The 24060-nt window shown below is 45.2% G+C and overlaps 1 protein-coding gene across 1 annotated transcript in view; it reads right to left on the bottom strand.

Annotated features, from left to right (window-relative positions):
* Positions 1 to 14347: 14347 nt before the first annotated feature.
* LOC120989052 (large neutral amino acids transporter small subunit 2) overlaps positions 14348 to 24060 on the bottom strand; it is a 53011-nt gene continuing 43298 nt past the window's right edge. Inside the window, exons 8-12 of the mRNA XM_040416909.1 lie at positions 23927 to 24030; positions 23738 to 23834; positions 21155 to 21304; positions 15608 to 15785; positions 14348 to 15488 (exon numbers count right to left, since the gene is read on the bottom strand). Of these exons, the coding sequence (XP_040272843.1) occupies positions 15340 to 15488; positions 15608 to 15785; positions 21155 to 21304; positions 23738 to 23834; positions 23927 to 24030 (678 nt within the window). The 3' untranslated portion in view covers positions 14348 to 15339. The remainder of the gene's footprint in view (positions 15489 to 15607; positions 15786 to 21154; positions 21305 to 23737; positions 23835 to 23926; positions 24031 to 24060) is intronic.

The raw sequence follows: 24060 nt of genomic DNA, 5'->3' as shown, positions 1-24060 counted from the left end.
CCATTCAGATGTCCGCATGATTTTTACGGATCCACTGATAGATGGATCGGATCCGCAAAACGCATCCGGACGTCTGAATGAAGCCTTACAGGGGCATGATCAATGACTGTGGTTATCACCCCATATAGACTCCCTGATCACCCCCCTGTCATTGATCACCCCCCTGTCATTGATTACCCCCCTGTAAAGCTCCATTCAGACGTCCGCATGATTTTTACGGATCCACTGATAGATGGATCGGATCCGCAAAACGCATCCGGACGTCTGAATGAAGCCTTACAGGGGCATGATCAATGACTGTGGTTATCACCCCATATAGACTCCCTGATCACCCCCCTGTCATTGATCACCCCCCTGTCATTGATTACCCCCCTGTAAAGCTCCATTCAGACGTCCGCATGATTTTTACGGATCCACTGATAGATGGATCGGATCCGCAAAACGCATCCGGACGTCTGAATGAAGCCTTACAGGGGCATGATCAATGACTGTGGTGATCACCCCATATAGACTCCCTGATCACCCCCCTGTCATTGATTACCCCCCTGTCATTGATCACCCCCCTGTAAAGCTCCATTCAGACGTCCGCATGATTTTTACGGATCCACTGATAGATGGATCGGATCCGCAAAACGCATACGGACGTCTGAATGAAGCCTTACACGGGCGTGATGAATGACTGTGGTTATCACCCCATATAGACTCCCTGATCACCCCCCTGTCATTGATCACCCCCCTGTCATTGATCACCCCCCTGTCATTGATCACCCCCCTGTCATTGATCACCCCCCTGTCGTGATCACCACCCCTGTCATTGATCACCACCCCTGTCATTGATCACCCCCCCTGTCATTGATCACCCCCCTGTCGTGATCACCACCCCTGTCATTGATCACCACCCCTGTCATTGATCACCCCCCCTGTCATTGATCACCCCCCCTGTCATTGATCACCCCCCTGTCATTGATCACCCCCCTGTCATTGATCACCCCCCTGTCATTGATCAACCCCCTGTCATTGATCAACCCCCCTGTCATTGATCACCCCCCTGTCATTGATCACCCCCCTGTAAGGCTCCATTCAGACATTTTTTTGGCCCAAGTTAGCGGAATTATTATTTTTTTTTCTTACAAAGTCTCATATTCCACTAACTTGTGACAAAAAATTAAATCTCACATGAACTCACCATACCCCTCACGGAATCCAAATGCGTAAAATTTTTTAGACATTTATATTCCAGACTTCTTCTCACGCTTTAGGGCCCCTAGAATGCCAGGGCAGTATAAATACCCCACATGTGACCCCATTTCGGAAAGAAGACACCCCCAGGTATTCCGTGAGGGGCATATTGAGTCCATGAAAGATTGAAATTTTTGTCCCAAGTTAGCGGAACGGGAGACTTTGTGAGAAAAAAATAAAAAATATCAATTTCCGCTAACTTGTGCCAAAAAAAAAAAATTTCTATGAACTCGCCATGCCCCTCATTGAATACCTTGGGGTGTCTTCTTTCCAAAATGGGGTCACATGTGGGGTATTTATACTGCCCTGGCATTCTAGGGGCCCCAAAGCGTGAGAAGAAGTCTGGTATCCAAATGTCTAAAAATGCCCTCCTAAAAGGAATTTGGGCCCCTTTGCGCATCTAGGCTGCAAAAAAATGTCACACATCTGGTATTGCCGTACTCAGGAGAAGTTGGGGAATGTGTTTTGGGGTGTCATTTTACATATACCCATGCTGGGTGAGATAAATATCTTGGTCAAATGCCAACTTTGTATAAAAAAATGGGAAAAGTTGTCTTTTGCCAAGATATTTCTCTCACCCAGCATGGGTATATGTAAAAAGACACCCCAAAACACATTCCCCAACTTCTCCCGAGTACGGAGATACCAGATGTGTGACACTTTTTTGCAGCCTAGGTGGGCAAAGGGGCCCATATTCCAAAGAGCACCTTTCGAATTTCACAGGTCATTTACCTACTTACCACACATTAGGGCCCCTGGAAAATGCCAGGGCAGTATAACTACCCCACAAGTGACCCCATTTTGGAAAGAAGACACCCCAAGGTATTCCGTGAGGGGCATGGCGAGTTCCTAGAATTTTTTATTTTTTGTCACAAGTTAGTGGAAAATGATGATTTTTTTTTTTTTTTTTCATACAAAGTCTCATATTCCACTAACTTGTGACAAAAAATAAAAACTTCCATGAACTCACTATGCCCATCAGCAAATACCTTGGGGTCTATTCTTTCCAAAATGGGGTCACTTGTGGGGTAGGTATAATGCCCTGGTATTTTAGGGGCCCAAATGTGTGGTAAGGAGTTTGAAATCAAATTCTGTAAAAAATGACGAGTGAAATCCGAAAGGTGCTCTTTGGAATATGGGCCCCTTTGCCCACCTAGGCTGCAAAAAAGTGTCACACATCTGGTATCTCCGTACTCAGGAGAAGGTGGGGAATGTGTTTTGGGGTGTCATTTTACATATACCCATGCTGGGTGAGATAAATATCTTGGTCAAATGCCAACTTTGTATAAAAAAATGGGAAAAGTTGTCTTTTGCCAAGATATTTCTCTCACCCAGCATGGGTATATGTAAAAAGACACCCCAAAACACATTCCCCAACTTCTCCTGAGTACGGAGATACCACATGTGTGGCACTTTTTTGCAGCCTAGGTGGGCAAAGGGGACCATATTCCAAAGAGCACCTTTTGGATTTCACTGGTCATTTATCTACTTACCACACATTAGGGCCCCTGGAAAATGCCAGGGCAGTATAACTACCCCACAAGTGACCCCATTTTGGAAAGAAGACACCCCAAGGTATTCCGTGAGGGGCATGGCGAGTTCCTAGAATTTTTTATTTTTTGTCACATGTTAGTGGAAAATGATGATTTTTTTTTTTTTTTTTTTTTCATACAAAGTCTCATATTCCACTAACTTGTGACAAAAAATAAAAACTTCCATGAACTCACTATGCCCATCAGCGAATACCTTGGGGTCTCTTCTTTCCAAAATGGGGTCACTTGTGGGGTAGTTATACTGCCCTGGCATTCTAGGGGCCCAAATGTGTGGTAAGGAGTTTGAAATCAAATTCTGTAAAAAATGACGAGTGAAATCCGAAAGGTGCTCTTTGGAATATGGGCCCCTTTGCCCACCTAGGCTGCAAAAAAGTGTCACACATCTGGTATCTCCGTATTCAGGAGAAGTTGGGGAATGTGTTTTGGGGTGTCTTTTTACATATACCCATGCTGGGTGAGAGAAATATCTTGGCAAAAGACAACTTTTCCCATTTTTTTATACAAAGTTGGCATTTGACCAAGATATTTATCTCACCCAGCATGGGTATATGTAAAATGACACCCCAAAACACATTCCCCAACTTCTACTGAATACGGAGATACCAGATGTGTGACACTTTTTTGCAGCCTAGGTGGGCAAAGGGGCCCACATTCCAAAGAGCACCTTTCGGATTTCACTCGTCATTTTTTACAGAATTTGATTTCAAACTCCTTACCACACATTTGGGCCCCTAGAATGCCAGGGCAGTATAACTACCCCACAAGTGACCCCATTTTGGAAAGAAGAGACCCCAAGGTATTTCGTGATGGGCATAGTGAGTTCATGGAAGTTTTTATTTTTTGTCACAAGTTAGTGGAATATGAGACTTTGTAAGAGAAAAAAAATAAAAAAAAAAAAATCATCATTTTCCGCTAACTTGTGACAAAAAATAAAAAGTTCTATGAACTCACTATGCCCATCAGCGAATACCTTAGGGTGAAACATGACAGGTGCTCAGAAAGTCAGAGCTGCTTCAAAAAGCGGAAATTCACATTTTTGTACCATAGTTTGTAAACGCTATAACTTTTACCCAAACCATTTTTTTTTTACCCAAACATTTTTTTTATCAAAGACATGTAGAACAATAAATTTAGAGCAAAATTTATATATGGATGTCGTTTTTTTTTGCAAAATTTTACAACTGAAAGTGAAAAATGTCATTTTTTTGCAAAAAAATCGTTAAATTTCGATTAATAACAAAAAAAGTAAAAATGTCAGCAGCAATGAAATACCACCAAATGAAAGCTCTATTAGTGAGAAGAAAAGGAGGTAAAATTCATTTGGGTGGTAAGTTGCATGACCGAGCAATAAATGGTGAAAGTAGTGTAGGTCAGAAGTGTAAAAAGTGGCCTGGTCTTTCAGGGTGTTTAAGCACTGGGGGCTGAGGTGGTTAAGTAGTGTCTCCCTGCTGTGTGGCGTGTGTGGGGTTAATACTCTGGCTGGAGCAAGGTGGTGAGTTGGGTGTGGTCTCAGATCTCCTTATATACTCTTGCTTGGAGACTGAGATCAGTTTTGGTTTGTCTGCCTTGCATGTGAGATGCTTGATCTGTACTTGGATGAGATCTGATGGCCATCCAAGTTTGACATCAAGTTTATTAGCGATGTCATCCTGAGTGTTTCCTCCTTGTCTTCCTTCCCCTCCTGGTGTGTCATTTACGGTGCGGGTTTAAGTTGGAGATTTGGTGTACGTCTTGTTTGTGGTTGCATGTCTGGGATGTTGTTGGTGTTTGTCCCCGCATGTGTGTAAGACGTCTCCCTTGTGTGTGGTAGCTCCGAAAGGGGGTCCCATTGGTTTCCTGGAGGGGTAAACCTAAAGACATTAGCAGCCTTACCTGGAGCCACCTTGCTTCGGTGTCCGCATGGGGGTCGAGGTTGCTTTGGTGTGGTTATTCCATCTTTGCTGCGGCAGGTAAGTGTTTGATGTTTCGTTGTTACATTGTGTTCTTACCTGCCGTGCAGTTGCTGCATTGTCTTTCTCACTGTCAGCTACTGGGCTGCTGGAGACGCCTTTCATCCATGGTGATGGATGAACAGGAGGTATCTGCCCTGTCACGATGTTGAGGGCGATGCAGGGATTCCTAGACTTCTAGGTTTGTGGGTATGAGCCCCCTTACCATTGAAGGCGGCTCATACATCCAGGAGACTAGGGCTATTTTAGGGAAGCTTTAGGAGTTGACCAGCTCCCTTTTCCCTGCCTATGGCTTAGTACTTGGAGACATTGTACGGTGGGGAGTTTCCCCCACTCCCCACCGTGACACTGTCATCTCATACCAACAAAAAAAGAGCCCCTACCAGGGCCAGTGTCATAACCCGGCATCCCCGGGGCCCAATGCTCCTGGGGGGCCCACTGAGCTGCTATGAGCACTTCCATCAATACAGATGGAAGCTCTCACTGCTGTAATTTCACTTACGCAGTACCCCTTTGGTGGGCCTTCTGAGTCACATGAGGCCGGCTGCTGCAGAGATTCAGAACACGCCCCTTCTACACAGGACATGCTGCCTGAGGAGAGACCGGCAGGGCTGGAGCAGAGAAGTGTGAAGACAGTCTGTGAGTAAGTCTGCACTGTGACTTTCTCTTATCTGTGGGACAGGAGGGAGGGAACTATTAGTGCTGCTGCTGGATGCTGCTTCATTCTATTTAGTTGTTTTACTGTTTAATTAAGCAATTTGCCTCCATGACGTCCCCCCCCATATCCTGTCCTATCTCATCCTCATGGAGCCCCTGCTGTCTCCTTTCCTCCCTCATGTATCCAGAGCTCCTGTTCCACCCTCCTATCGCTGCCCTGCACAGACCTCCTGTCACTACTTCTTGTATGAATCCCCCTCAGAGCCCCTTCCAACTACTTTCTCTGTCCACCCCTCCTGTCCATCCAGGACCCCGGGCCCGTGTCTCACTCCTCTGCCTCTCATTATGGTGGCATCTGAACTGCATTCACCATAAGAACCTTCTAACGTAACAGGGTCATGTGATTGTGCCCCCCACCCAGTACTGTGCTCCTTTATACCCTGCATTGTGCCCTCTTACCACACCCTGTGTAGTGCCCCTAGTCATTCGCTGTACTGTGTCCTCTTATACCCTTTTATTCAGTCCCTGTATGGTGGTTTTATCATTGTATGGCGGTGGTATCCAATAACTGTATCCCCTTACCTGCTCACGCCACTTTTTTTTAGACCTGGCATGTGCGGGAAAGATACAGATTGCAGTGCTAAGGACCTTAGGCATACAAAAATTTGCTGTGGGGCCCAGTCAGTTCTAGCTACATCACGGCACATCTCCTTCTCTCCTCCCGGCCCAGGGGTGACGTCATGACGTGCGTCTCACTGCTGCAGCGGGCCGGAGGAGAGAAGGAGCGCAGGGAGCTGCGGTTAGTGAATGACAGGACCGCCGGCTCCACTACGCTCCAGCAATGATGGCTATGTGAGGGGGCCACTGGGGGGGTCATTACACTGTGCGGGCCCCTTGCACAGTATAATGACCCCCAGTGCCCCCCATTTAGTATAATGATCCCCATTGACCCTCCATTTAGTATAATGACCTCCAGTGCCCCCTCCATACAGTATAACCCCCAGTGTGGGGTCATTATTCTGAATGGAGGGCCACTGTGGGGTCATTATACTGTGAGGGCCCTTTAGATAGTATAATGACCCCCTGTGTCCCCCATTTAGTATAATGATCTCCAATGACCCTCCATTCAGTATAATGACCCCCAGAGCCCCCTCCATACAGTATTCCCCCAGTGTGGGGGCTACTGGGGGTCATTATACTGTATAGGGGCCACTGGGGGTCATTATACCGTGTGGGAGCCACAGGGGGACATGTAAATGTAAAAAAAATGCCTCAAGGGGGCCCACTGGGATTTATCGCCCCAAGGGCCCACATGAACCTGGAGCCGGCCCTGGCCCCTACATAAGACAGTTGCCCAAAAAAAAAATATATATATGGCTTTCAGAATATGGAGACACTAAAAAATCATTTTTTTCAAAAATGCTTTATTATGTAAAACTGAAACAAACAACTAAAAAAAGTTGTCATATTTGGTATTGTCGCGTCCGTCACAACCTGCTCTATAAAAATGCCACATGATCTAACCTGTCAGATGAACATTGTAAATAACAAAAAATAAAAACCTGTGCCAAAGCAGCTATTTTTTGTTACCTTGCCTCACAAAAACTGTAGTATAAAGCAACCAAAAATCATATGTACCCTAAAATAGTACCAACAAAACTGCCACCTTGGCCCCTAGTAGTTTCCAAAATGGGGTCTTTTTTTGGAGTTTCTACTCTAGGGGTACATCATGTGAAATGGCAACTTAAAATTATCCCAGTGAAATTTGCCTTTCAAAAACCAAAATGGGGTCACTTTTTTGGAGTTTCTACTCTAGGGGTGCATCAGGGGGTCTTCAAATGTGACATGGCAAATTAAAATTATCCTAGCGAACTCTACCTTCCAAAAACCATATGGCTTTCCTTTCCTTCTGCGCCCTGCCGTGTGCCCGTACAGCAGTTTACGACCACTTATGGGGTGTTTCTGTAAACTACAGAATCAGGGTAATTAATATTAAGTTTTGTTTGGCTGTTAACCCTTGCTTTGTTACTGGAAAAAATTGATTAAAATGGAAAATCTGCCAAAAAAGTGAAATTCTGAAATTTCATCTACATTTTCCTTTACTTCTTGTGGAACACCTAAAGGGTTAACAAAGTTTGTAAAATCAGTTTTGAATACCTTGAGGGGTGTAGTTTCTAAAATGGGGCCATTTTTGGGTGGTTTCTATTATGTAAGCCTCACAAAGTGACTTTAGACCTGAACTGGTCCTTAAAAAGTGGGTTTTGGAAATTTTCTGAAAAAGGTCAAGATTTGCTTCTAAACTTCTAAGCCTTCTAACGTCCAAAAAAAAGAAAATGTAATTTACTAAATGATCCAAACATGAAGTAGACATATGGAAAATGTAAAGTAATAACTATTTTAGGAGGTATTACTGTCTGTTTTAAAAGCAGAGAAGTTGAAATTTATTAAAATATTTTTTACAAATTACTGGAAGATCCCATTAATTGGATGCAGAAGCGTCTTCAGAGCTTTCTTCATAAATTCGAGAAACGGACAGAACATTTTTAATAAAAACTATTTTTTTCTGTTCAAAATGAATACAATGCAATATTTTTTTTTAAATGGCCCCAAAGGTGTTAACTGACATCTTGTACAGATTTTTTTGCCTTTTTGTCTAAATTCTGTGTTTTTCCTTAATAGAAAAAAAAAAAAACGGTTATGCCTCAGAGGCGTGCACAAGGTGAAGATTACACACGTGTTTTTTTTTCTGCTTAGATTATTTGTGGGAAAAACTGCAACATAAGGGCCCATGCATACGACTGTAGTTTCTGTCCGCATCCGATCCACATTTTTAGTGTTTCGCTGACAAGGATAGGACTTTTGAAGTTAAAAATAAATGGTGGAATTTGTGAGGCAGGCCTAATACAGTACCATGTACACTTTGGTCACTATTCTTAGGTGTGGTAATTTTGAAATCTGCAGCATGCCAATACTCCCCCATTAGTACATTAACTCCATGTTGAGACTGATTCCCCACATGAAGTGAGGGATTCATGACTGCATGTTATTATATGCAAATCAGCCTCTAGGAGCAATGAGGTCATTGTGGTTACTCCTGGAGGTTACACCTTCTGCACTTTGATTGACAGGGCCAAGTGCAGATGGCGCAGCAGTTGCAGAGAGATCAGAGCCTCTAGATGTAACGGCAACACCTCTGTTGCTCCTAAAGGCTCATTTACATATATTAAAATTTCATTTTTCTCAGCAATGCGGGCACATATGAACATGGGACCAACACAGATGCCTTCAGCTGCCAAGCACACATGCAAAAGGTCAGCCAGTATCATAGGTACAAACAGTGCTTTAAGTGGGCCAAAAGAGGTGCCGGTACTCTATTAGGCGCCGGTGCTCCCCCCCCCAATACTGAATTAATGTGTGTGTGTGTGTGATGAGGGGGGGGTCTGATGTGCAGGGGGGTACTGGTTCAGAGAGGAACGAATGTGCGGTGGTGGGGGGGGGGGTCCTGGTACATAGAGGAACTAATATATATATGTGTGTGATGGGGGGGTCTGATGTGCAGGGGGCCCCTGCACATCAGACCCCCCCATCACACACATATATATTAGTTCCTCTATGTACCAGGACCCCCCCCCCCCACCACCGCACATTCGTTCCTCTCTGAACCAGTACCCCCCTGCACATCAGACCCCCCCCTCATCACACACACACACACATTAATTCCTCTCTGTACCAGTACCCCCCTGGCAGGGGGGTACTGGTACAGAGAGGAATTAATGTGTGTGTGTGTGATGAGTGGGGGGGGGGGGGGGGGGTCTGATGTGCAGGGGGGTACTGGTACAGAGAGGAACGAATGTGCGGTGGTGGGGGGGGTACTGTACTGGTACATAGAGGAACTAATATATATATGTGTGTGATGGGGGGGTCTGATGTGCAGGGGGCCCCTGCACATCAGACCCCCCCATCACACACATATATATTAGTTCCTCTATGTACCAGTACAGTACCCCCCCCACCACCGCACATTCGTTCCTCTCTGTACCAGTACCCCCCTGCACATCAGACCCCCCCCCCCACTCATCACACACACACACATTAATTCCTCTCTGTACCAGTACCCCCCTGCCAGGGGGGTACTGGTACAGAGAGGAATTAATGTGTGTGTGTGTGTTATGAGGGGGGGGTCTGATGTGCAGGGGGGTACTGGTTCAGAGAGGAACGAATGTGCGGTGGTGGGGGGGGGGGGGTACTGGTACATAGAGGAACTAATATATATGTGTGTGATGGGGGGTCTGATGTGCAGAGGGGTACTGGTACAGAGAGGCACTAATGTGTGGTGGTGGTGGGGGGGGGGGGACTGGTAAAGAGAGGAACTAATGTGTGTGATGAGGGGGGGGGGGTCTGATGTGCAGGGGGGTACTGGTACAGAGAGGAACGAATGTGCGGTGGTGGGGGGGGGTCCTGGTACATAGAGGAACTAATATATATATGTGTGTGATGGGGGGGTCTGATGTGCAGGGGGCCCCTGCACATCAGACCCACCCATCAGACACATATATATTAGTTCCTCTATGTACCAGTACAGTACCCCCCCCCACCACCGCACATTCGTTCCTCTCTGTACCAGTACCCCCCTGCACATCAGACCCCCCCCCCCCCCCTCATCACACACATTAATTCCTCTCTGTACCAGTACCCCCCTGCCAGGGGGGGGGGGGGTACTGGTACAGAGAGGAACTAATGTGTGTGGGGGGAGGGGGGGGGTGCCTGTCACTCACCAGTACTCTTCAGAAGTTGGATTCCAAAGCAAAGTCGATGTTCTTTGCTGCACCGTCCGACTCCTGACTCCAAGGAGGACCAGTCACTGGTCGCCGCACTGATCGCTCCACACAGGCGCGCGGGAAGGAGTTGACGTCACCTAACGTGAGGTCAACTCCCTGCCTGCGCCAGCCTGAGCCGTACTCTGCAACGACCCGCCCCCCTCCACTAGCTGCCCAGCCAACGACATTAGGGAGGAGATACTGCCAGCTCTCCGCTGCGCTCCGGTACCGGAAACCCACGTACTGGGCGCACGGAGAGGTGCTGGTACTCTCCAGGGCAATTTTTGGAAGTGGCGGTACTGAGTACCGCCGCGTTCCGGCCCACTTCAAGCACTGGGTACAAATCTACTGACAGATGCCCTTTAATACTCGTGGCACTATAGGGGCATTATTACTACAGGGTGCACTATTTTTTTTTTTTTTTATGTAGTATAGTATTTGGAGGCATCGGGTAGCACAGCAGCCACAGTATAGGGGGAGGCAGCAGTATGACACTGTTGGGGTGCAAAGATGGGGAGGATGATTAAAAAAATGAGGAACTGAAGATATCTGTGTGGAACGCTCTGCAGAGACAAGAAGTGGCTCAAACAAGTCATCATGTTGGTCTCAGCCAAACTGAGAAAATGAATAAAGAGAATGTCTACAACAGAGGAGATCACTGGATGTAACAGGTATGTAGTGCAGTATTCTCCTGTATGTTTGGTAGCACTGAAAGACCAGACAGAATGCTGAAGGTAGGGCTTTAAAGGGGTTGTCCGGGTTCGGTGATTATTAGTAAATAGGCTGCTTTTCACTAACAGCCTACATATATGTGGGTTCTACCTTTATTTCTTTATTCTGATGCCCCCTTTCCTCAGACTGGATTTGCGGACCGGAAGTGTTATTTTTGTTCAGCTGGTGACGTACCGGACCCCTTACTGGTGTGCTAAGCCTCGTCTTCCGCTTAGCAGAGAGCCCGGTGACGTCACCGGCACAGAGAGGCGTTCTGGAGTGCTCAAGGAGGCTGTTTTGTAGGAGGGAACTGGCATCGCTAAAGAACGCCCCTCTGTTACGTCACCGGGCACAGAGGGGCGTTATTCTGGGCTGAAGGAGGTTGATTTGGAGGCAGGGAACGCTGCTGTTTAAGCATAGTGCACGCCTCTCATCTGCATGTACACCGCATGAATTTGGTAAGCACGCCTCCCATGTCCTGTAGACATGCCTCCCATGTCCTGTAGACACGCCTCCCATGTCCTGTAGACACTCCTCCCATGGTTGGGATCGAGACGTCAATCTACAGAGTCGCACTGCCTTGCGGGACCCATAAGGCAGTGCGGCAGGAAATGACATAGAGGGAGCGCTGCAATGTAAACATAACCGAGCGCAGCTTCGGGGACCCGGAGGAGTGAAAAAAAAAAGGGGGAACTTACAGATACATTTAACGGTGAATACTAATGTTAGTTAAAAAGACTGTGATCCCGGACAACCCCTTTAAATAAATATATATACAGTACAGAGCCAAAAGTTTGGACACACCTTCTCATTCAAAGAGTTTTCTTTATTTTCATGACTATGAAGGCATCAAAACTATGAATTAACACATGTGGAATTATATACATAACAAACAAGTGTGAAACAACTGAAAATATGTCAAATTTTAGGTTCTTCAAAGCAGCCACCTTTTGCTTTGATTACTGCTTTGCACACTCTTGGCATTCTCTTGATGAGCTTCAAGTGGTAGTCACCTGAAATGGTCTTCCAACAGTCTTGAAGGAGTTCCCAGAGATGCTTAGCACTTGTTGGCCCTTTTGCCTTCACTCTGCGGTCCACCTCACCCCAAACCATCTCGATTGGGTTCAGGTCCGGTGACTGTGGAGGCCAGGTCATCTGGAGCAGCACTCCATCACTCTCCTTCATGGTCAAATAGCCCTTACTTTCAAAGTTTTCCCAATTTTTCGGCTGGCTGACTGACCTTCAGTTCTTAAAGTAATGATGGCCACTCGTTTTTCTTTACTTAGCTGCTTTTTTCTTGCCATAATACAAATTCTAACAGTCTATTCAGTAGGACTAGCAGCTGTGTATCCACCTGACTTCTCCTCAACGCAACTGATGGTCCCAACCCCATTTATAAGGCAAGAAATCCCACTTATTAAACCTGACAGGGCACACCTGTGAAGTGAAAGCCATTTCAGGGGACTACCTCTTGAAGCTCATCAAGAGAATGCCAAGAGTGTGCAAAGCAGTAATCAAAGCAAAAGGTGGCTACTTTGAAGAACATAGAATATGACATATTTTCAGTTGTTTCACACTTGTTTGTTATGTATATAATTCCACATGTGTTAATTCATAGTTTTGATGCCTTCAGTGTGAATCTACAATTTTCATAGTCATGAAAATAAAGAAAACTCTTTGAATGAGAAGGTGTGTCCAAACTTTTGGTCTGTAGTGTGTGTATGTGTATATATATATATATATATATATATATATATAGAAAAAACTGTTAACAGTTCCTGCTATGACCACTTCATGGTAGAATATTTCAGATTCAGTTTTTACAGTGAAAAAAGCTTAGGTGCCTCTAGAGCTGATTTACTTATTTATTTTCTTCTACAGATGGAAGCAGTGCCCCCTTATCTTTTGATTTTCACCATATGATTTGTACAGGCCATTTATATAAGCTGAGTGACACTGCATGTTTTTAGTCTGTGATCTACAAATACCCCCAAATCCTTCCTCTACAAGTGACTCTCCCAGTGTTACTCCTCTAGGCCTTATGATGTGTTATGGATCAGTATGTGTGGCCCCACTGTGCCAACTAACTGGTTAGGCTTTGGGCTAAACCCTAAGGCCCCTTTCACACGGGCGAGTATTCCGCGCGGATGCGATGCGTGAGTTGAACGCATTGCACCTGCACTGAATCCTGACCCATTCATTTCTATGGGGCTGTGCACACGAGCAGTGATTTTCACGCATCACTTGTGCGTTGCGTGAAAATCGCAGCATGCTCCTCTTTGTGCGTTTTTGATGGGGACCCGATCATTATTATTTCCCCTTATAACATGGTTATAAGGGAAAAATAATAGCATTCTGAATACAGAATGCTTAGTACAATAGGGCTGGAGGGGTTAACCATGGTGATGGATCATGTGATTAACGCAGTGACATCATCAAAAGGTCCTATTGCTCACAGTTAAAGACAGAAGAGATGCCGGCTGCGCGAACAAGTGGATTAAGGTGAGTTAAAACATTTTTTTTAACCCCTCCAGCCCTATTGTACTAAGCATTCTGTATTCAGAATGCTATTATTTTCCCTTATAACCATGTTATAAGGGAAAATAATAGCAATCTACACTACAACTAACCCAAATCTGAACTTCTGTAAAGAAGTTCGGGTCTGGGTACCACAGTCTGTTTTTATCACACGCGTGCAAAACACATTGCACCCGCGCAATAAAAACTGAACATCCGAACGCAAATCGCAGTCAAAACTGACTGCAATTGCGTTCCTACTCGCGCAGGTTTGCCGCAATGCACTGGGACGCATCCAGACCTAATCCGGACACGCCGTGTGAAAGAGGCCTAAAGGTGTTATTCCAGCACTTCCCTTTAACGACTGTACAGGGATCTGGACCGCTACCTCTTGGGATAGTACCAGTATAGTTGCCAGATGACTCACTGGGATCAGGAACTCTAAAGAAAGCACCAGGAGCCCACAATAACAAACACACAGGCCTGAACAGTCACTTAGAATTGAATGCTGAATTTGAGGTCCAGGACGCACACTAGAAGTGTGGATGTATACAGACACAGGATAAATTGGTAGTCATGGTAGTAGTACAGACACAGGCAAGCTCAGTGTTTGGCAAGTATACAGACACTGATAAACTAGGTTAACTTAAAATACATTCAGAGCAGGTCAGGACTGGAGACATACTGGATACACAGACAAGAGATCACGTAGGAAAATCGTTGAAAAAACGCTAAAGAATCACTGAAGCACAGGACTTCAGCACATGTTTGCTGGTCGCCAAGGAACCTTGAAGCTTAGACACCCTCTGTCTGGAGAGGGTACCTTAAATACCCAAGGATTAGCATTGGCCTAAGTAGACAAGAGACTGGAGCACCGGGCAGCAGCACATAGGCAAATCACCAAAAAGGCACAAAATTCATTTTATTACATTCAGAGACAATAGATCCTAAATAAAATAAAAATATATATAAAACATGTAGAGTATTCTGGAGAATTAACACCTGGTAAATAATCACCCAGAGATCCCGGAGTGTGACTAGAACATTTGGGTAGTAAGAGACTGGAGTGCCCTCAGGAGGTTATGGTTAACCACAGATTTAAATTGAAATAAGGACCAATGTGTCCTAGAACAGTCTGGGGAAGGAGAACCTGAGACCACAGTGACCTCCTTTGTAGCAAGTCGCACCTTTAGAAAGCTAGAAAGTCCACATGTGGCCTGCAGAAAGTTCAAGGAGTAATTTTTGTGGAGGTCTCATTTAGCAGTGAATGTTATTTTGGTGATGCCATATGAAATGTTCAATACTAAGCAGCAGGGTCATGGAAAGAGCGCACAGGCAGTTGATCAGCGAACTTTTCAGGTACCTCAATCCAGCAAATGTAAAGTCCATTGTGGCTCATCATGAGGAACAACCTATCACTTGAAGCCTTAGAGGTTTGCTGGGGGTCATGACAGGGACACACTTAGAGCTTAGATTTCCTATCACAAGGTGCATAGACATTAGGTCATCAGTTAGGCAGAGCAGTGTTGCATTTCCTTTTGTTACCCACCAGGAAAACTAGTATATTATTAAGGGCACTGTATGTAGTGGTGATAAAAAGAACGGTTCAATAGTACAGAAGATATTGAGCTACATAGAAACAATGCACAACTGCATATGTAACAAATACAATTACGTAGCACTGACTTTAAACCGAGTGATTGTACCCTGGGACACCACTATTACCTGAGGGCAACGGAGACAAGAAGTATAATGACCAGCATAGTCTATGTGCACACTGAGGTGCACGCACACATACACAGATACACCACGTTCCATCCACAGTATGGTCCTGACAGCAAGGATTTTTAGGGGCAGTGGGATTGGAGTGAAAGCTCAGCAGAGGTGTAAAGGAGCTCAGTCGTGAGCACCATCTCCAGCCTCAGACCCTGGCTTATATATTGGAGCTCTCTGCTCTTTTGTCTCCTCGCTGACATCTTCTTCTTTGTTGTCCATCTGAGGATAAACCACCACACATAGCTTCTGGCCTCCACGTGTCATTGCATCTGGAGAAGGGGAAACACAGAAGAGACTACACTTACTACACTTTCTATGCAAAGTATAAGTACATGTCCAAGTAACAATATATCTAACACTATGGACTGAGATGCCATCAAGTGCTCACCAACAAAGTTATTGAAGCATTGGGGCTTATTTTGCCAATGAACCCCAAGGAAGTAGACAGGGACTCCAGTCAACATGATGGCTAGGCCTATTCCGCAAACGATGGGTTCCGACCACAGGCTGAAGATAAGCAGAAAAGCCCAGAAGAGGAGGTAGATCACTGGAAATATGAGGTTAACCTGCGGTAAAAGAAGAGTATTACTACAAATCAAGCCACTGCTTCTCTTCCTTTTCTTTCTGCTTCTCTAAATGTGTCTCTTCTCTCCTCTGCTTCTCGTGACATTTCTGACCACGCTTCCTATTTTCTAATGCAGAACTTCATGTTTCTCTAAAAGATACATTAACTTACCTTAATGATCTAATTCTTCTGAACAGTTTTACTTTTTTACTCATATATTTAACATTCTCAGGTAAGTAGTAAAGTTGTCCAAGTACCCCAAATCTCCACCTTAAAGGGGTTATTGAAAGTCTAAAACATGCCCCCCAATGCCCGGGCCCCTCATAGATTATACTTACCCCGCTCCACAGCACGCGCGTCAATCCTGATCCCTGCATGGCCGCCACTGCATCTTCGTCACCTGCGATGCTACAGAGGAGATGCAGCGCAGCCATGCAGGGATCAGGAGCGACGCAGGCACTGGCGACCAGGGTAAATTTAATCTACATGAGGGGCCCGGGCATTAGGGAGGGGGCATGTTTTAGACTTTGGATAACCCCTTTAAAGGGAATGTGTCATCCATTTTTTAGATATTCTCTTCACTTGTCCATAAATATGAAAAGTTAAATAACATTTCATATTTCCCACTGTTGACCAGCAGAGGGAGCAGACATGAAAACTTGATGAAATCAAGCTACCTGTAAACTGGCTCCTTGCAAAATTAGCCCCTCTCCTTGCTGGTGACCTCACCCTTCCCCTGTTGCTGTGCACACACTATTTTGTTGGTGAAGTACAGTGAATGTTCAGGACAATGTCTTAATATATCAAAGCTGTTCTCTGTTCAATATTCAGTCAAGACCGTGAGGGAAGTATTTAAACTTTTAGCAACAGAATGCAGTGTGAGGTGTGTTTTAGGTATTCTCTTTAGGACACATCTACATGGCAGTATCTACAATAGCAGCAAAGTGGACAAGATTAATAAATCTCATTCACACACTGCGGGAACAAACTTACATAAATCTGCACTATTTATCTCAGTTTTGGTAAAGATTTTTTGTTTAAGTTATGAACCCCACTGAAGTTTATGGAGAAAACCTCTACCCAAGGTGCGGAATCGCACAAACAATTGCTGCAGATTTTCAAAATCCACATGGCAGGTCAATTTCCACACGGAAATAAAACGCAAAGTGTACATGAGATTTGTCAGTTTTCAATCACTTTGCTGGTACTGTACTATATTGAGATTTTTCTGCAAGAAAATCCACACCTGAGGAGAACTTGATTATCGGAAAGGAAGTGTTCCTTCCCGACAGTTGGCTGCTAGCTCAGTGGAGGTGAAGATCTGTATTTACATGCAGCAATCTCCTTCACAGTATGAGAACAAGCGATCGCTAATGTCATCACTCGTTATGTTACAGCTGCATTGTTTTTGGGTAGCAGATCGCCATTTAGACGCCACAATCTGCCACCCAGAATCGATACTTAAAAGGAGGAGTTCTCCAGGAATTAAAAAAAATGTATACTTAATTATTTTATAATATATTCACAAATACCTTTATTTACTTAGAATGGCTTGTTTTGTCTAGAGAGCAATCATTAGGAGAAATAAAATGGCCGCCGTCCTATCAGTACACACAAAACCTGTCCTAATCACACAGGAGGACAAGTTACTTCACCACAATGAGTGCTGCCTCATTTTCCTCTCTGCTTGTCAGGAAACAGGATCCTGAATACAGGTGAATCTCTGTCGGAATGGAGATGATGAGGAGACATGAGAGGAGGGTGAGGTGTGGATAATGAGCAGCAGCACTTGTTTACAGTCTCCATTACTACAGCAACACATTACCAGTCTGTCCTGTTCGTTCCCTCTGTACTTGATGTCTCCTCATGAACTAAATTCCCCAGAGATTCAGCTAAAGTTCTTCTCATGTGTATTCAGTATCATACTCCCTGACAAGTAGAGGGGAGGAGGAGGCAGCTCTTTACCTCAGTGTTGTGAAGTAACTTGTCCTCATGTGTGATCAGGACAGGTTTTGTGTAAACTAATGGGACAGAGGCCATTTTGTTTCCCCTGATGATTGCTCCCCAGACAAAACGAGCCATTAGAAATAATGAAAGGTATTTATGAATATATTTATAATAAAGTAATATTTTAAGTATTTAGATTTTCTTAATTCCCAGAGAACCCCTTTTAGGTGCCTGCATGAAAGACTGTTTCACCCAATGAATGAGCTTTTCACCCGTTTATCAGGTGATTGGCTGCACCTTTAGACAGCCAGATTATTGGGAATAAGCATTCGTCGAAATGATTGTCCCCGATTATCTGCCCAACAATTGGGTCGTGTATACCCAGCATTACTGTACTGTGCATTACTGCTGCAGCCACAAAAACAAAGACTCTGCTTTTAGTCATTTTGGACATCCCCTGTGGACTACTCTCTTATAATAAAATACTTCAAATCCACATGGTTGCATAAAGCTTTAGGAAATTTGTGAATAAGGCCTCATGTATACAGTACAACCATATTTCAGATCCTAGTCTGATCCGCATTTTTTTTTGGGGGGGGGGGGGGGGGGGGGGATTGGGCAACGACCTATTCATTTTTATGGGTCCCCATAAAAAAAATCTGATTTCATCCGTGTGCTGTCTGCATCCGTACATCTGTTCCACAAATTACAGAGCAAGTCATATTCTTGTCCGTGTAGCGGACAAGAATAGCCATTTCTATAAACGAGACTGGCAAAAAATGTGGTGTTGCACACAGAAGGTATCTATATTTTGCGGATCGTTGGTTTGCAGATGCAAAACAGATATGTTGTATGCATAAGGTCTTACTAGGAAGATATATTCTCAGGAGACCATGAATGCTAGATGACACTTTGCTTGGATCTATAATGCTAACTGTATAGTTATTACCACCCAACTTTCCAAGGACCAGATATACTATAGAAATGTATATCTTCAGCTTTCTACAGCATTTTTAGCTACCTTCTGCATGATTTAACTAAGAAACTGTTGCTAATTTACAACTTTGATATCTTCTCTGGATGAATGGAGTAGTTAGGCTACTTTCACACTGGCATTTTGAATTCCGTTTGTGAGATCCGTTTCAGGGATCTCACAAACTGTTCAAAACGGATCAGTTCAGCCCCAATACATTCTGAATGGATAAGGATCCGTTCAGAATGCATCAGTTTGGCTCCATTCCGCTCTGGATGCAGACACCAAAACGCTGCTTGCAGCGTTTTGGTGTCCGCCTGGCCATGCGGAGCCAAACGGATCCATCCTGACTTACAATGTAAGTCAATGGGAGCGGATCAGTTTTCACTGACACAATATGGTGCATTGAAAACAGATCCGTCCCCCATTGACTTTCAATGTAAGTCAGGACGGATCCGTTTTGACTTTGTTTCTTCATAATGCAAACGGATCCGTTCTGAACGGATACAATCGTTTGCATTATAGGTGCGGATTAGTCTGCGCAGATACCAGACGGATCCGCACTAACGCAGGTGTGAAAGTAGCCTAAGAGTTATTATTATTTATTATTAAAGCGCCATTCATTCCATAGCGCTGTATGGAAGAGGTGTACATACATAATACAGACAATTGCACTAATCATACACAAGACAGGTTACAAACTGGTACAGAAGGAGAGGGCCCTGCCCGGCAGGGCTTACAATCTACATGGTATAGGAGAAGGACACAGTAGGAGAGGGTAAAGTTGATCATGGTGGTATAGAGGCAGCAGGGTCACTGGTTGTAGGCTTGTCTGAAGAGGTGGGTGTTAAGGTTTCTTTTGAAGGATTCCACTGTAGGTGAGAGTCTGATATGTTGGGGTAGCGAGTTCCAGAGTGTGGGGGATGCACAGGAGAAATCTTGGAGGCGATTGTGGGAAGAGGTGATGAGAGGAGAGGAGAGAAAGGAGGTCTTGTGAGGATCAGAGATTGCATGTGGGGATGTATCGGGGAAAGTAGCTCAGAGATTTAGGGAGGGGACAGGTTTTGGACAGCCTTGTATGTATTTGTTAGTATTTTGAACTGAATTCACTGGGCTATGGGGAGCCAGTGAAGGCATTGGCAGAGGGGAGAGGCAGAGGAGTAACAGGTTGAGAGGTGTATTTGTCAGGCAGCAGAGTTGAGGATAGATTGGCGAGGTGCAAGAGTGCTATATGGAAGGCCACAGAGGAGGATGTTGCAGTAGTCTAGGCGGGAGATGATTAGGGCATATACAAGCATTTTCGCAATATCAAAGTTGAGGAAAGCGTGGACACGGGAGAGGTTTTTAAGTTGGATGCGGCAGGTGGTGGAAAGGACTTTGATGTGCGGTCGGAAGGAGAGGGCAGAATCCAAGGTCACTCCAAGGCAGCGGACTTGGTTGACCGGGGAGTGTGTAGCCATTGATTGTGATAGGTCTGTTGGGGGTTGAGCAAGATAGGGGAAGATGATGAATTCTGTTTTATCCATGTTTAGTTTTAAGTGAGAGAAGGAGGAAATGGAAGATAGGCATTGTGGGATTCTGGATAGTAAGGTGGTGATGTCTGGACCAGAGAGGTAGATTTGTGTCGTCAGCATAAAATTGATACTGAAAGCCATAGGACTCTATTAGCTGTCCCAGGCCTAAAGTGTAGTTAGAGAACAGAGCCTTGCGGGACACCAACAGAGGGAATGAGACGACGAGGAGGTGGTGTGATGGGAGACGCTAAATGTCCGCCCTGTGAGGTATGATGTGATCCAGGAGAGGACCAGGTCAGTGATGCCAAGAGATGAGAGTTTGTAACAAAAGGGAGTGGTTGACAGTGTCAAAGGCAGAGGACAGGTCAAGGAGAAGGAGGACAGAGTAATGTTTTTTGGTTTTGGCTGTTAGTAGGTCATTGGTGACTTTGGTGAGGGCAGTGTCAGTTGAGTGGTGGGGTCGGAAGCCAGATTGTACCCGGTCAAAGAGGGAGCAGGAGGAGAGATGAGAGAACAGTTCAGAATGGACATGTTGCTTAAGTAGCTTTGAGGCATATGGAGAAGTTAGGAGTTAGGGAGAAGACTGCAGATGCTGGCTGGAGCAAGTGTGTATAACAAGCCAGCAGAGCTCCTTGGCCATGTAAGTGTCCAAGTCATGCGGAGTGTTGGGCAGCAGGTCACAGCTTCCAGATTTCAAAGTTATGTAGTCAGGCTCCCCCTCCCAATGGGATCACAATGTCAACTTTGCATTCAATAGAGTAGGCGGCGTGCACTGCTGCTACAGCTCAGGCATAGGAAATAGGGTCGTCTTCCACCCGTACTCTATGCCCTGTGTGTGCGCCATACAGAATCTGTGTAAGTGTCGTGAAGAGAGACACTACACAGATGCTGTTACAAATGGTAGCCCCCATAAAAACTTTTAATAGTCCTGCTAACCTTAATTGGTCGAAAGATGTCTGGCTTCTTCCATCTCAAGACAATCTGTCCAGCAACAGTAACACCGTAGAACAGGTAGTTGATGAAGCCAACATAATTGATCAGAGTATACATGTCACTAGTCACCAACATGAGTAAGGTGGAGAGGCACTGTTTGGGAGAGAAACATGAGATATTGGAATATTAGAGAAAATACAAAAGGCTTACAAAAAGACCTGCTGTCCCATTTTACATGTCTGATTTAGTAAATGATTGTAATATGCTTAAAAGGGATAATTAACTGATCATTGGGGGTCCAAATGCTGTAACCCCCACCGATCCCATGGGTCACGTGATATGATGGATACACAGGATAGGTCATCAATATCAGACTGGCGGCAGTCCAACATCCAGCATCCCTGCCAATGAGCTGTTTGAAGAGTAGGCAGAGCTCCATGTGAGCACCGCTTCCTGTTCATTACACTGCCCTTTGTCTCAGAAGTGCAGTCTAAGGGTCCATTCACACGTCCGGCACCCCAATAGAAATGCCTATTCTTGTCCGCAGCTGCGGACAAGAATAGGACATGTTCTATTTTTTTACGGAGCCACGGACTGGAAGTTCGGGGCCGCGGACCGAAAATGTGGATGCGGACAGCACACTGTGTGCTGTCCGCATCTTTTCTGTCCTCATTGAAAATGAATGGGTCCGCACCCGTTTCGTATAATTGCGGAACAGATCCGGACCATTCATACGAACGTGTGAATGGACCCCAATACAAATATTTGCTCCATTCACTTAATAGAGCGAGTACTTGTAATTACACTATGCCACCGCTCCACAGGACACGACGCGTAGTGTAATGAAGATGAAGAGGCACTCGCATGGAGCGCCATCTCCTTGTCAAACAGCAGGGTGGGGTGTCGGACCTATGTTGATCAGACACGGATGACCTATCCAGAGGATAGGTCATCAATATACACTGCTCAAAAAAATAAAGGGAACACTTAAACACCACAATGTAACTCCAAGTAAATCCCACTTCTGTGAAATCAAACGGTTCACTTAGGAAGCAACACTGAGTGACAATCAATTTCACATGCTGTTGTGCAAATGAGATAGACAACAGGTGGAAATTATAGGCAATTAGCAAGACACCCCCAATAAAGGAGTGGTTCTGCAGGTGGTGACCACAGTCCACTTCTCAGTTCCTATGCTTCCTGGCTGATGTTTTGGTCACTTTTGAATGCTGGCGGTGCTTTCACTCTAGTGGTAGCATGAGATGGAGTCTACAACCCACACAAGTGGCTCAGGTAGTGCAGCTTATCCAGGATGGCACATCAATGCGAGCTGTGGCAAGAAGGTTTGCTGTGTCTGTCAGCGTAGTGTCCAGAGCATGGAGGCGCTACCAGGAGACAGGCCAGTACATCAGGAGACGTGGAGGAGGCCAACAACCCAGCAGCAGGACCGCTACCTCCGCCTTTGTGCAAGGAGGAACAGGAGGAGCACTGGCAGAGCCCTGAAAAATGACCTCCAGCAGGCCACAAATGTGCATGTGTCTGCTCAAACGGTCAGAAACAAACAGACTCCATGAGGGTGATATGAGGGCCCGACGTCCACAGGTGGGGGTTGTGCTTACAGCCCAACACCGCGCAGGACGTTTGGCATTTGCCAGAGAACACCAAGATTGGCAAATTCGCCACTGGCGCCCTGTGCTCTTCACAGATGAAAGCAGGTTCACACTGAGCACATGTGACAGTCTGGAGACGCCGTGGAGAACGTTCTGCTGCCTGCAACATCCTCCAGCATGACCGGTTTGGCATTGGGTCAGTAATGGTGTGGAGTGGCATTTCTTTGGAGGGCCGCACAGCCCCCCATGTGCTCGCCTAAGTGGACAGTTTGATTTCACAGAAGTGTGATTGACTTGAAGTTACATTGTGAGACCATATGCTGGTGCGGTTGGCCCTGGGTTCCTCCTAATGCAAGACAATGCTAGACCTCATGTGGCTGGAGTGTGTCAGCAGTTCCTGCAAGACGAAGGCATTGATGCTATGGACTGGCCCGCCTGTTCCCCAGACCTGAATCCAATTGATCACATCTGGGACATCATGTCTCGCTCTATCCACCAACGTCACGTTGCACCACAGACTGTCCAGGAGTTGGCAGATGCATTAGTCCAGGTCTGGGAGGAGATCCCTCAGGAGACCGTCCGCCACCTCATCAGGAGCATGCACAGGAGTTGTAGGGAGGTCATACAGGCACGTGGAGGCCACACACACACACACACACACACTACGGACCCTCATTTTGACTTGTTTTAAGGACATTACATCAAAGTTGGATCAGCCTGTAGTGTGTTTTTCCACTTTAATTTTGAGTGTGACTCCAAATCCATGGGTTGAAATATTTGATTTCCATTTTTTATTTTTGTGTGATTTTGTTGTCAGCACATTCAACTATGTAAAGAATAAAGTATTTCAGAAGAATATTTAATTAACTCAGATCTAGGATGTGTTATTTTTGTGTTCCCTTTATTTTTTTGAGCAGTGTATATGGCCAGACAATACCTTTAAGTTGTTTGAAATTACAGCAAAGTAAGGACTTACCGTGAAGAGAAGTGCTGGGATTGGGGTGCATCGTTTGATGTGGATCATGGCTAAGATACTTGGTAGATGACCCTCTCTAGCCCCAGCAAAAAACAACCTGTTAAAGGAACGAGACCATTTATGTATTTTTCTATGCATGTCTACCATCGTTGTATGGGATCCAATGATATGTATGGTAATAACTCCTACCTGGAAGAAGTAAAGAGAGATCCATTGACTCCTCCAAATGTGGAGAGAGCGACAGATATTGGCATTATCCAGGCCATGACACCTAGCAATTTTTCACCAAATGTCTAAATATTGGAAAAAAAATATATAAATAA

This window comes from Bufo bufo, chromosome 2 (assembly GCF_905171765.1).
Source record: "Bufo bufo chromosome 2, aBufBuf1.1, whole genome shotgun sequence".
Taxonomy (NCBI): domain Eukaryota; kingdom Metazoa; phylum Chordata; class Amphibia; order Anura; family Bufonidae; genus Bufo; species Bufo bufo.
Note: the sequence above shows the minus strand (reverse complement) of the source record. Positions and strands in the feature narration are given on the sequence as shown.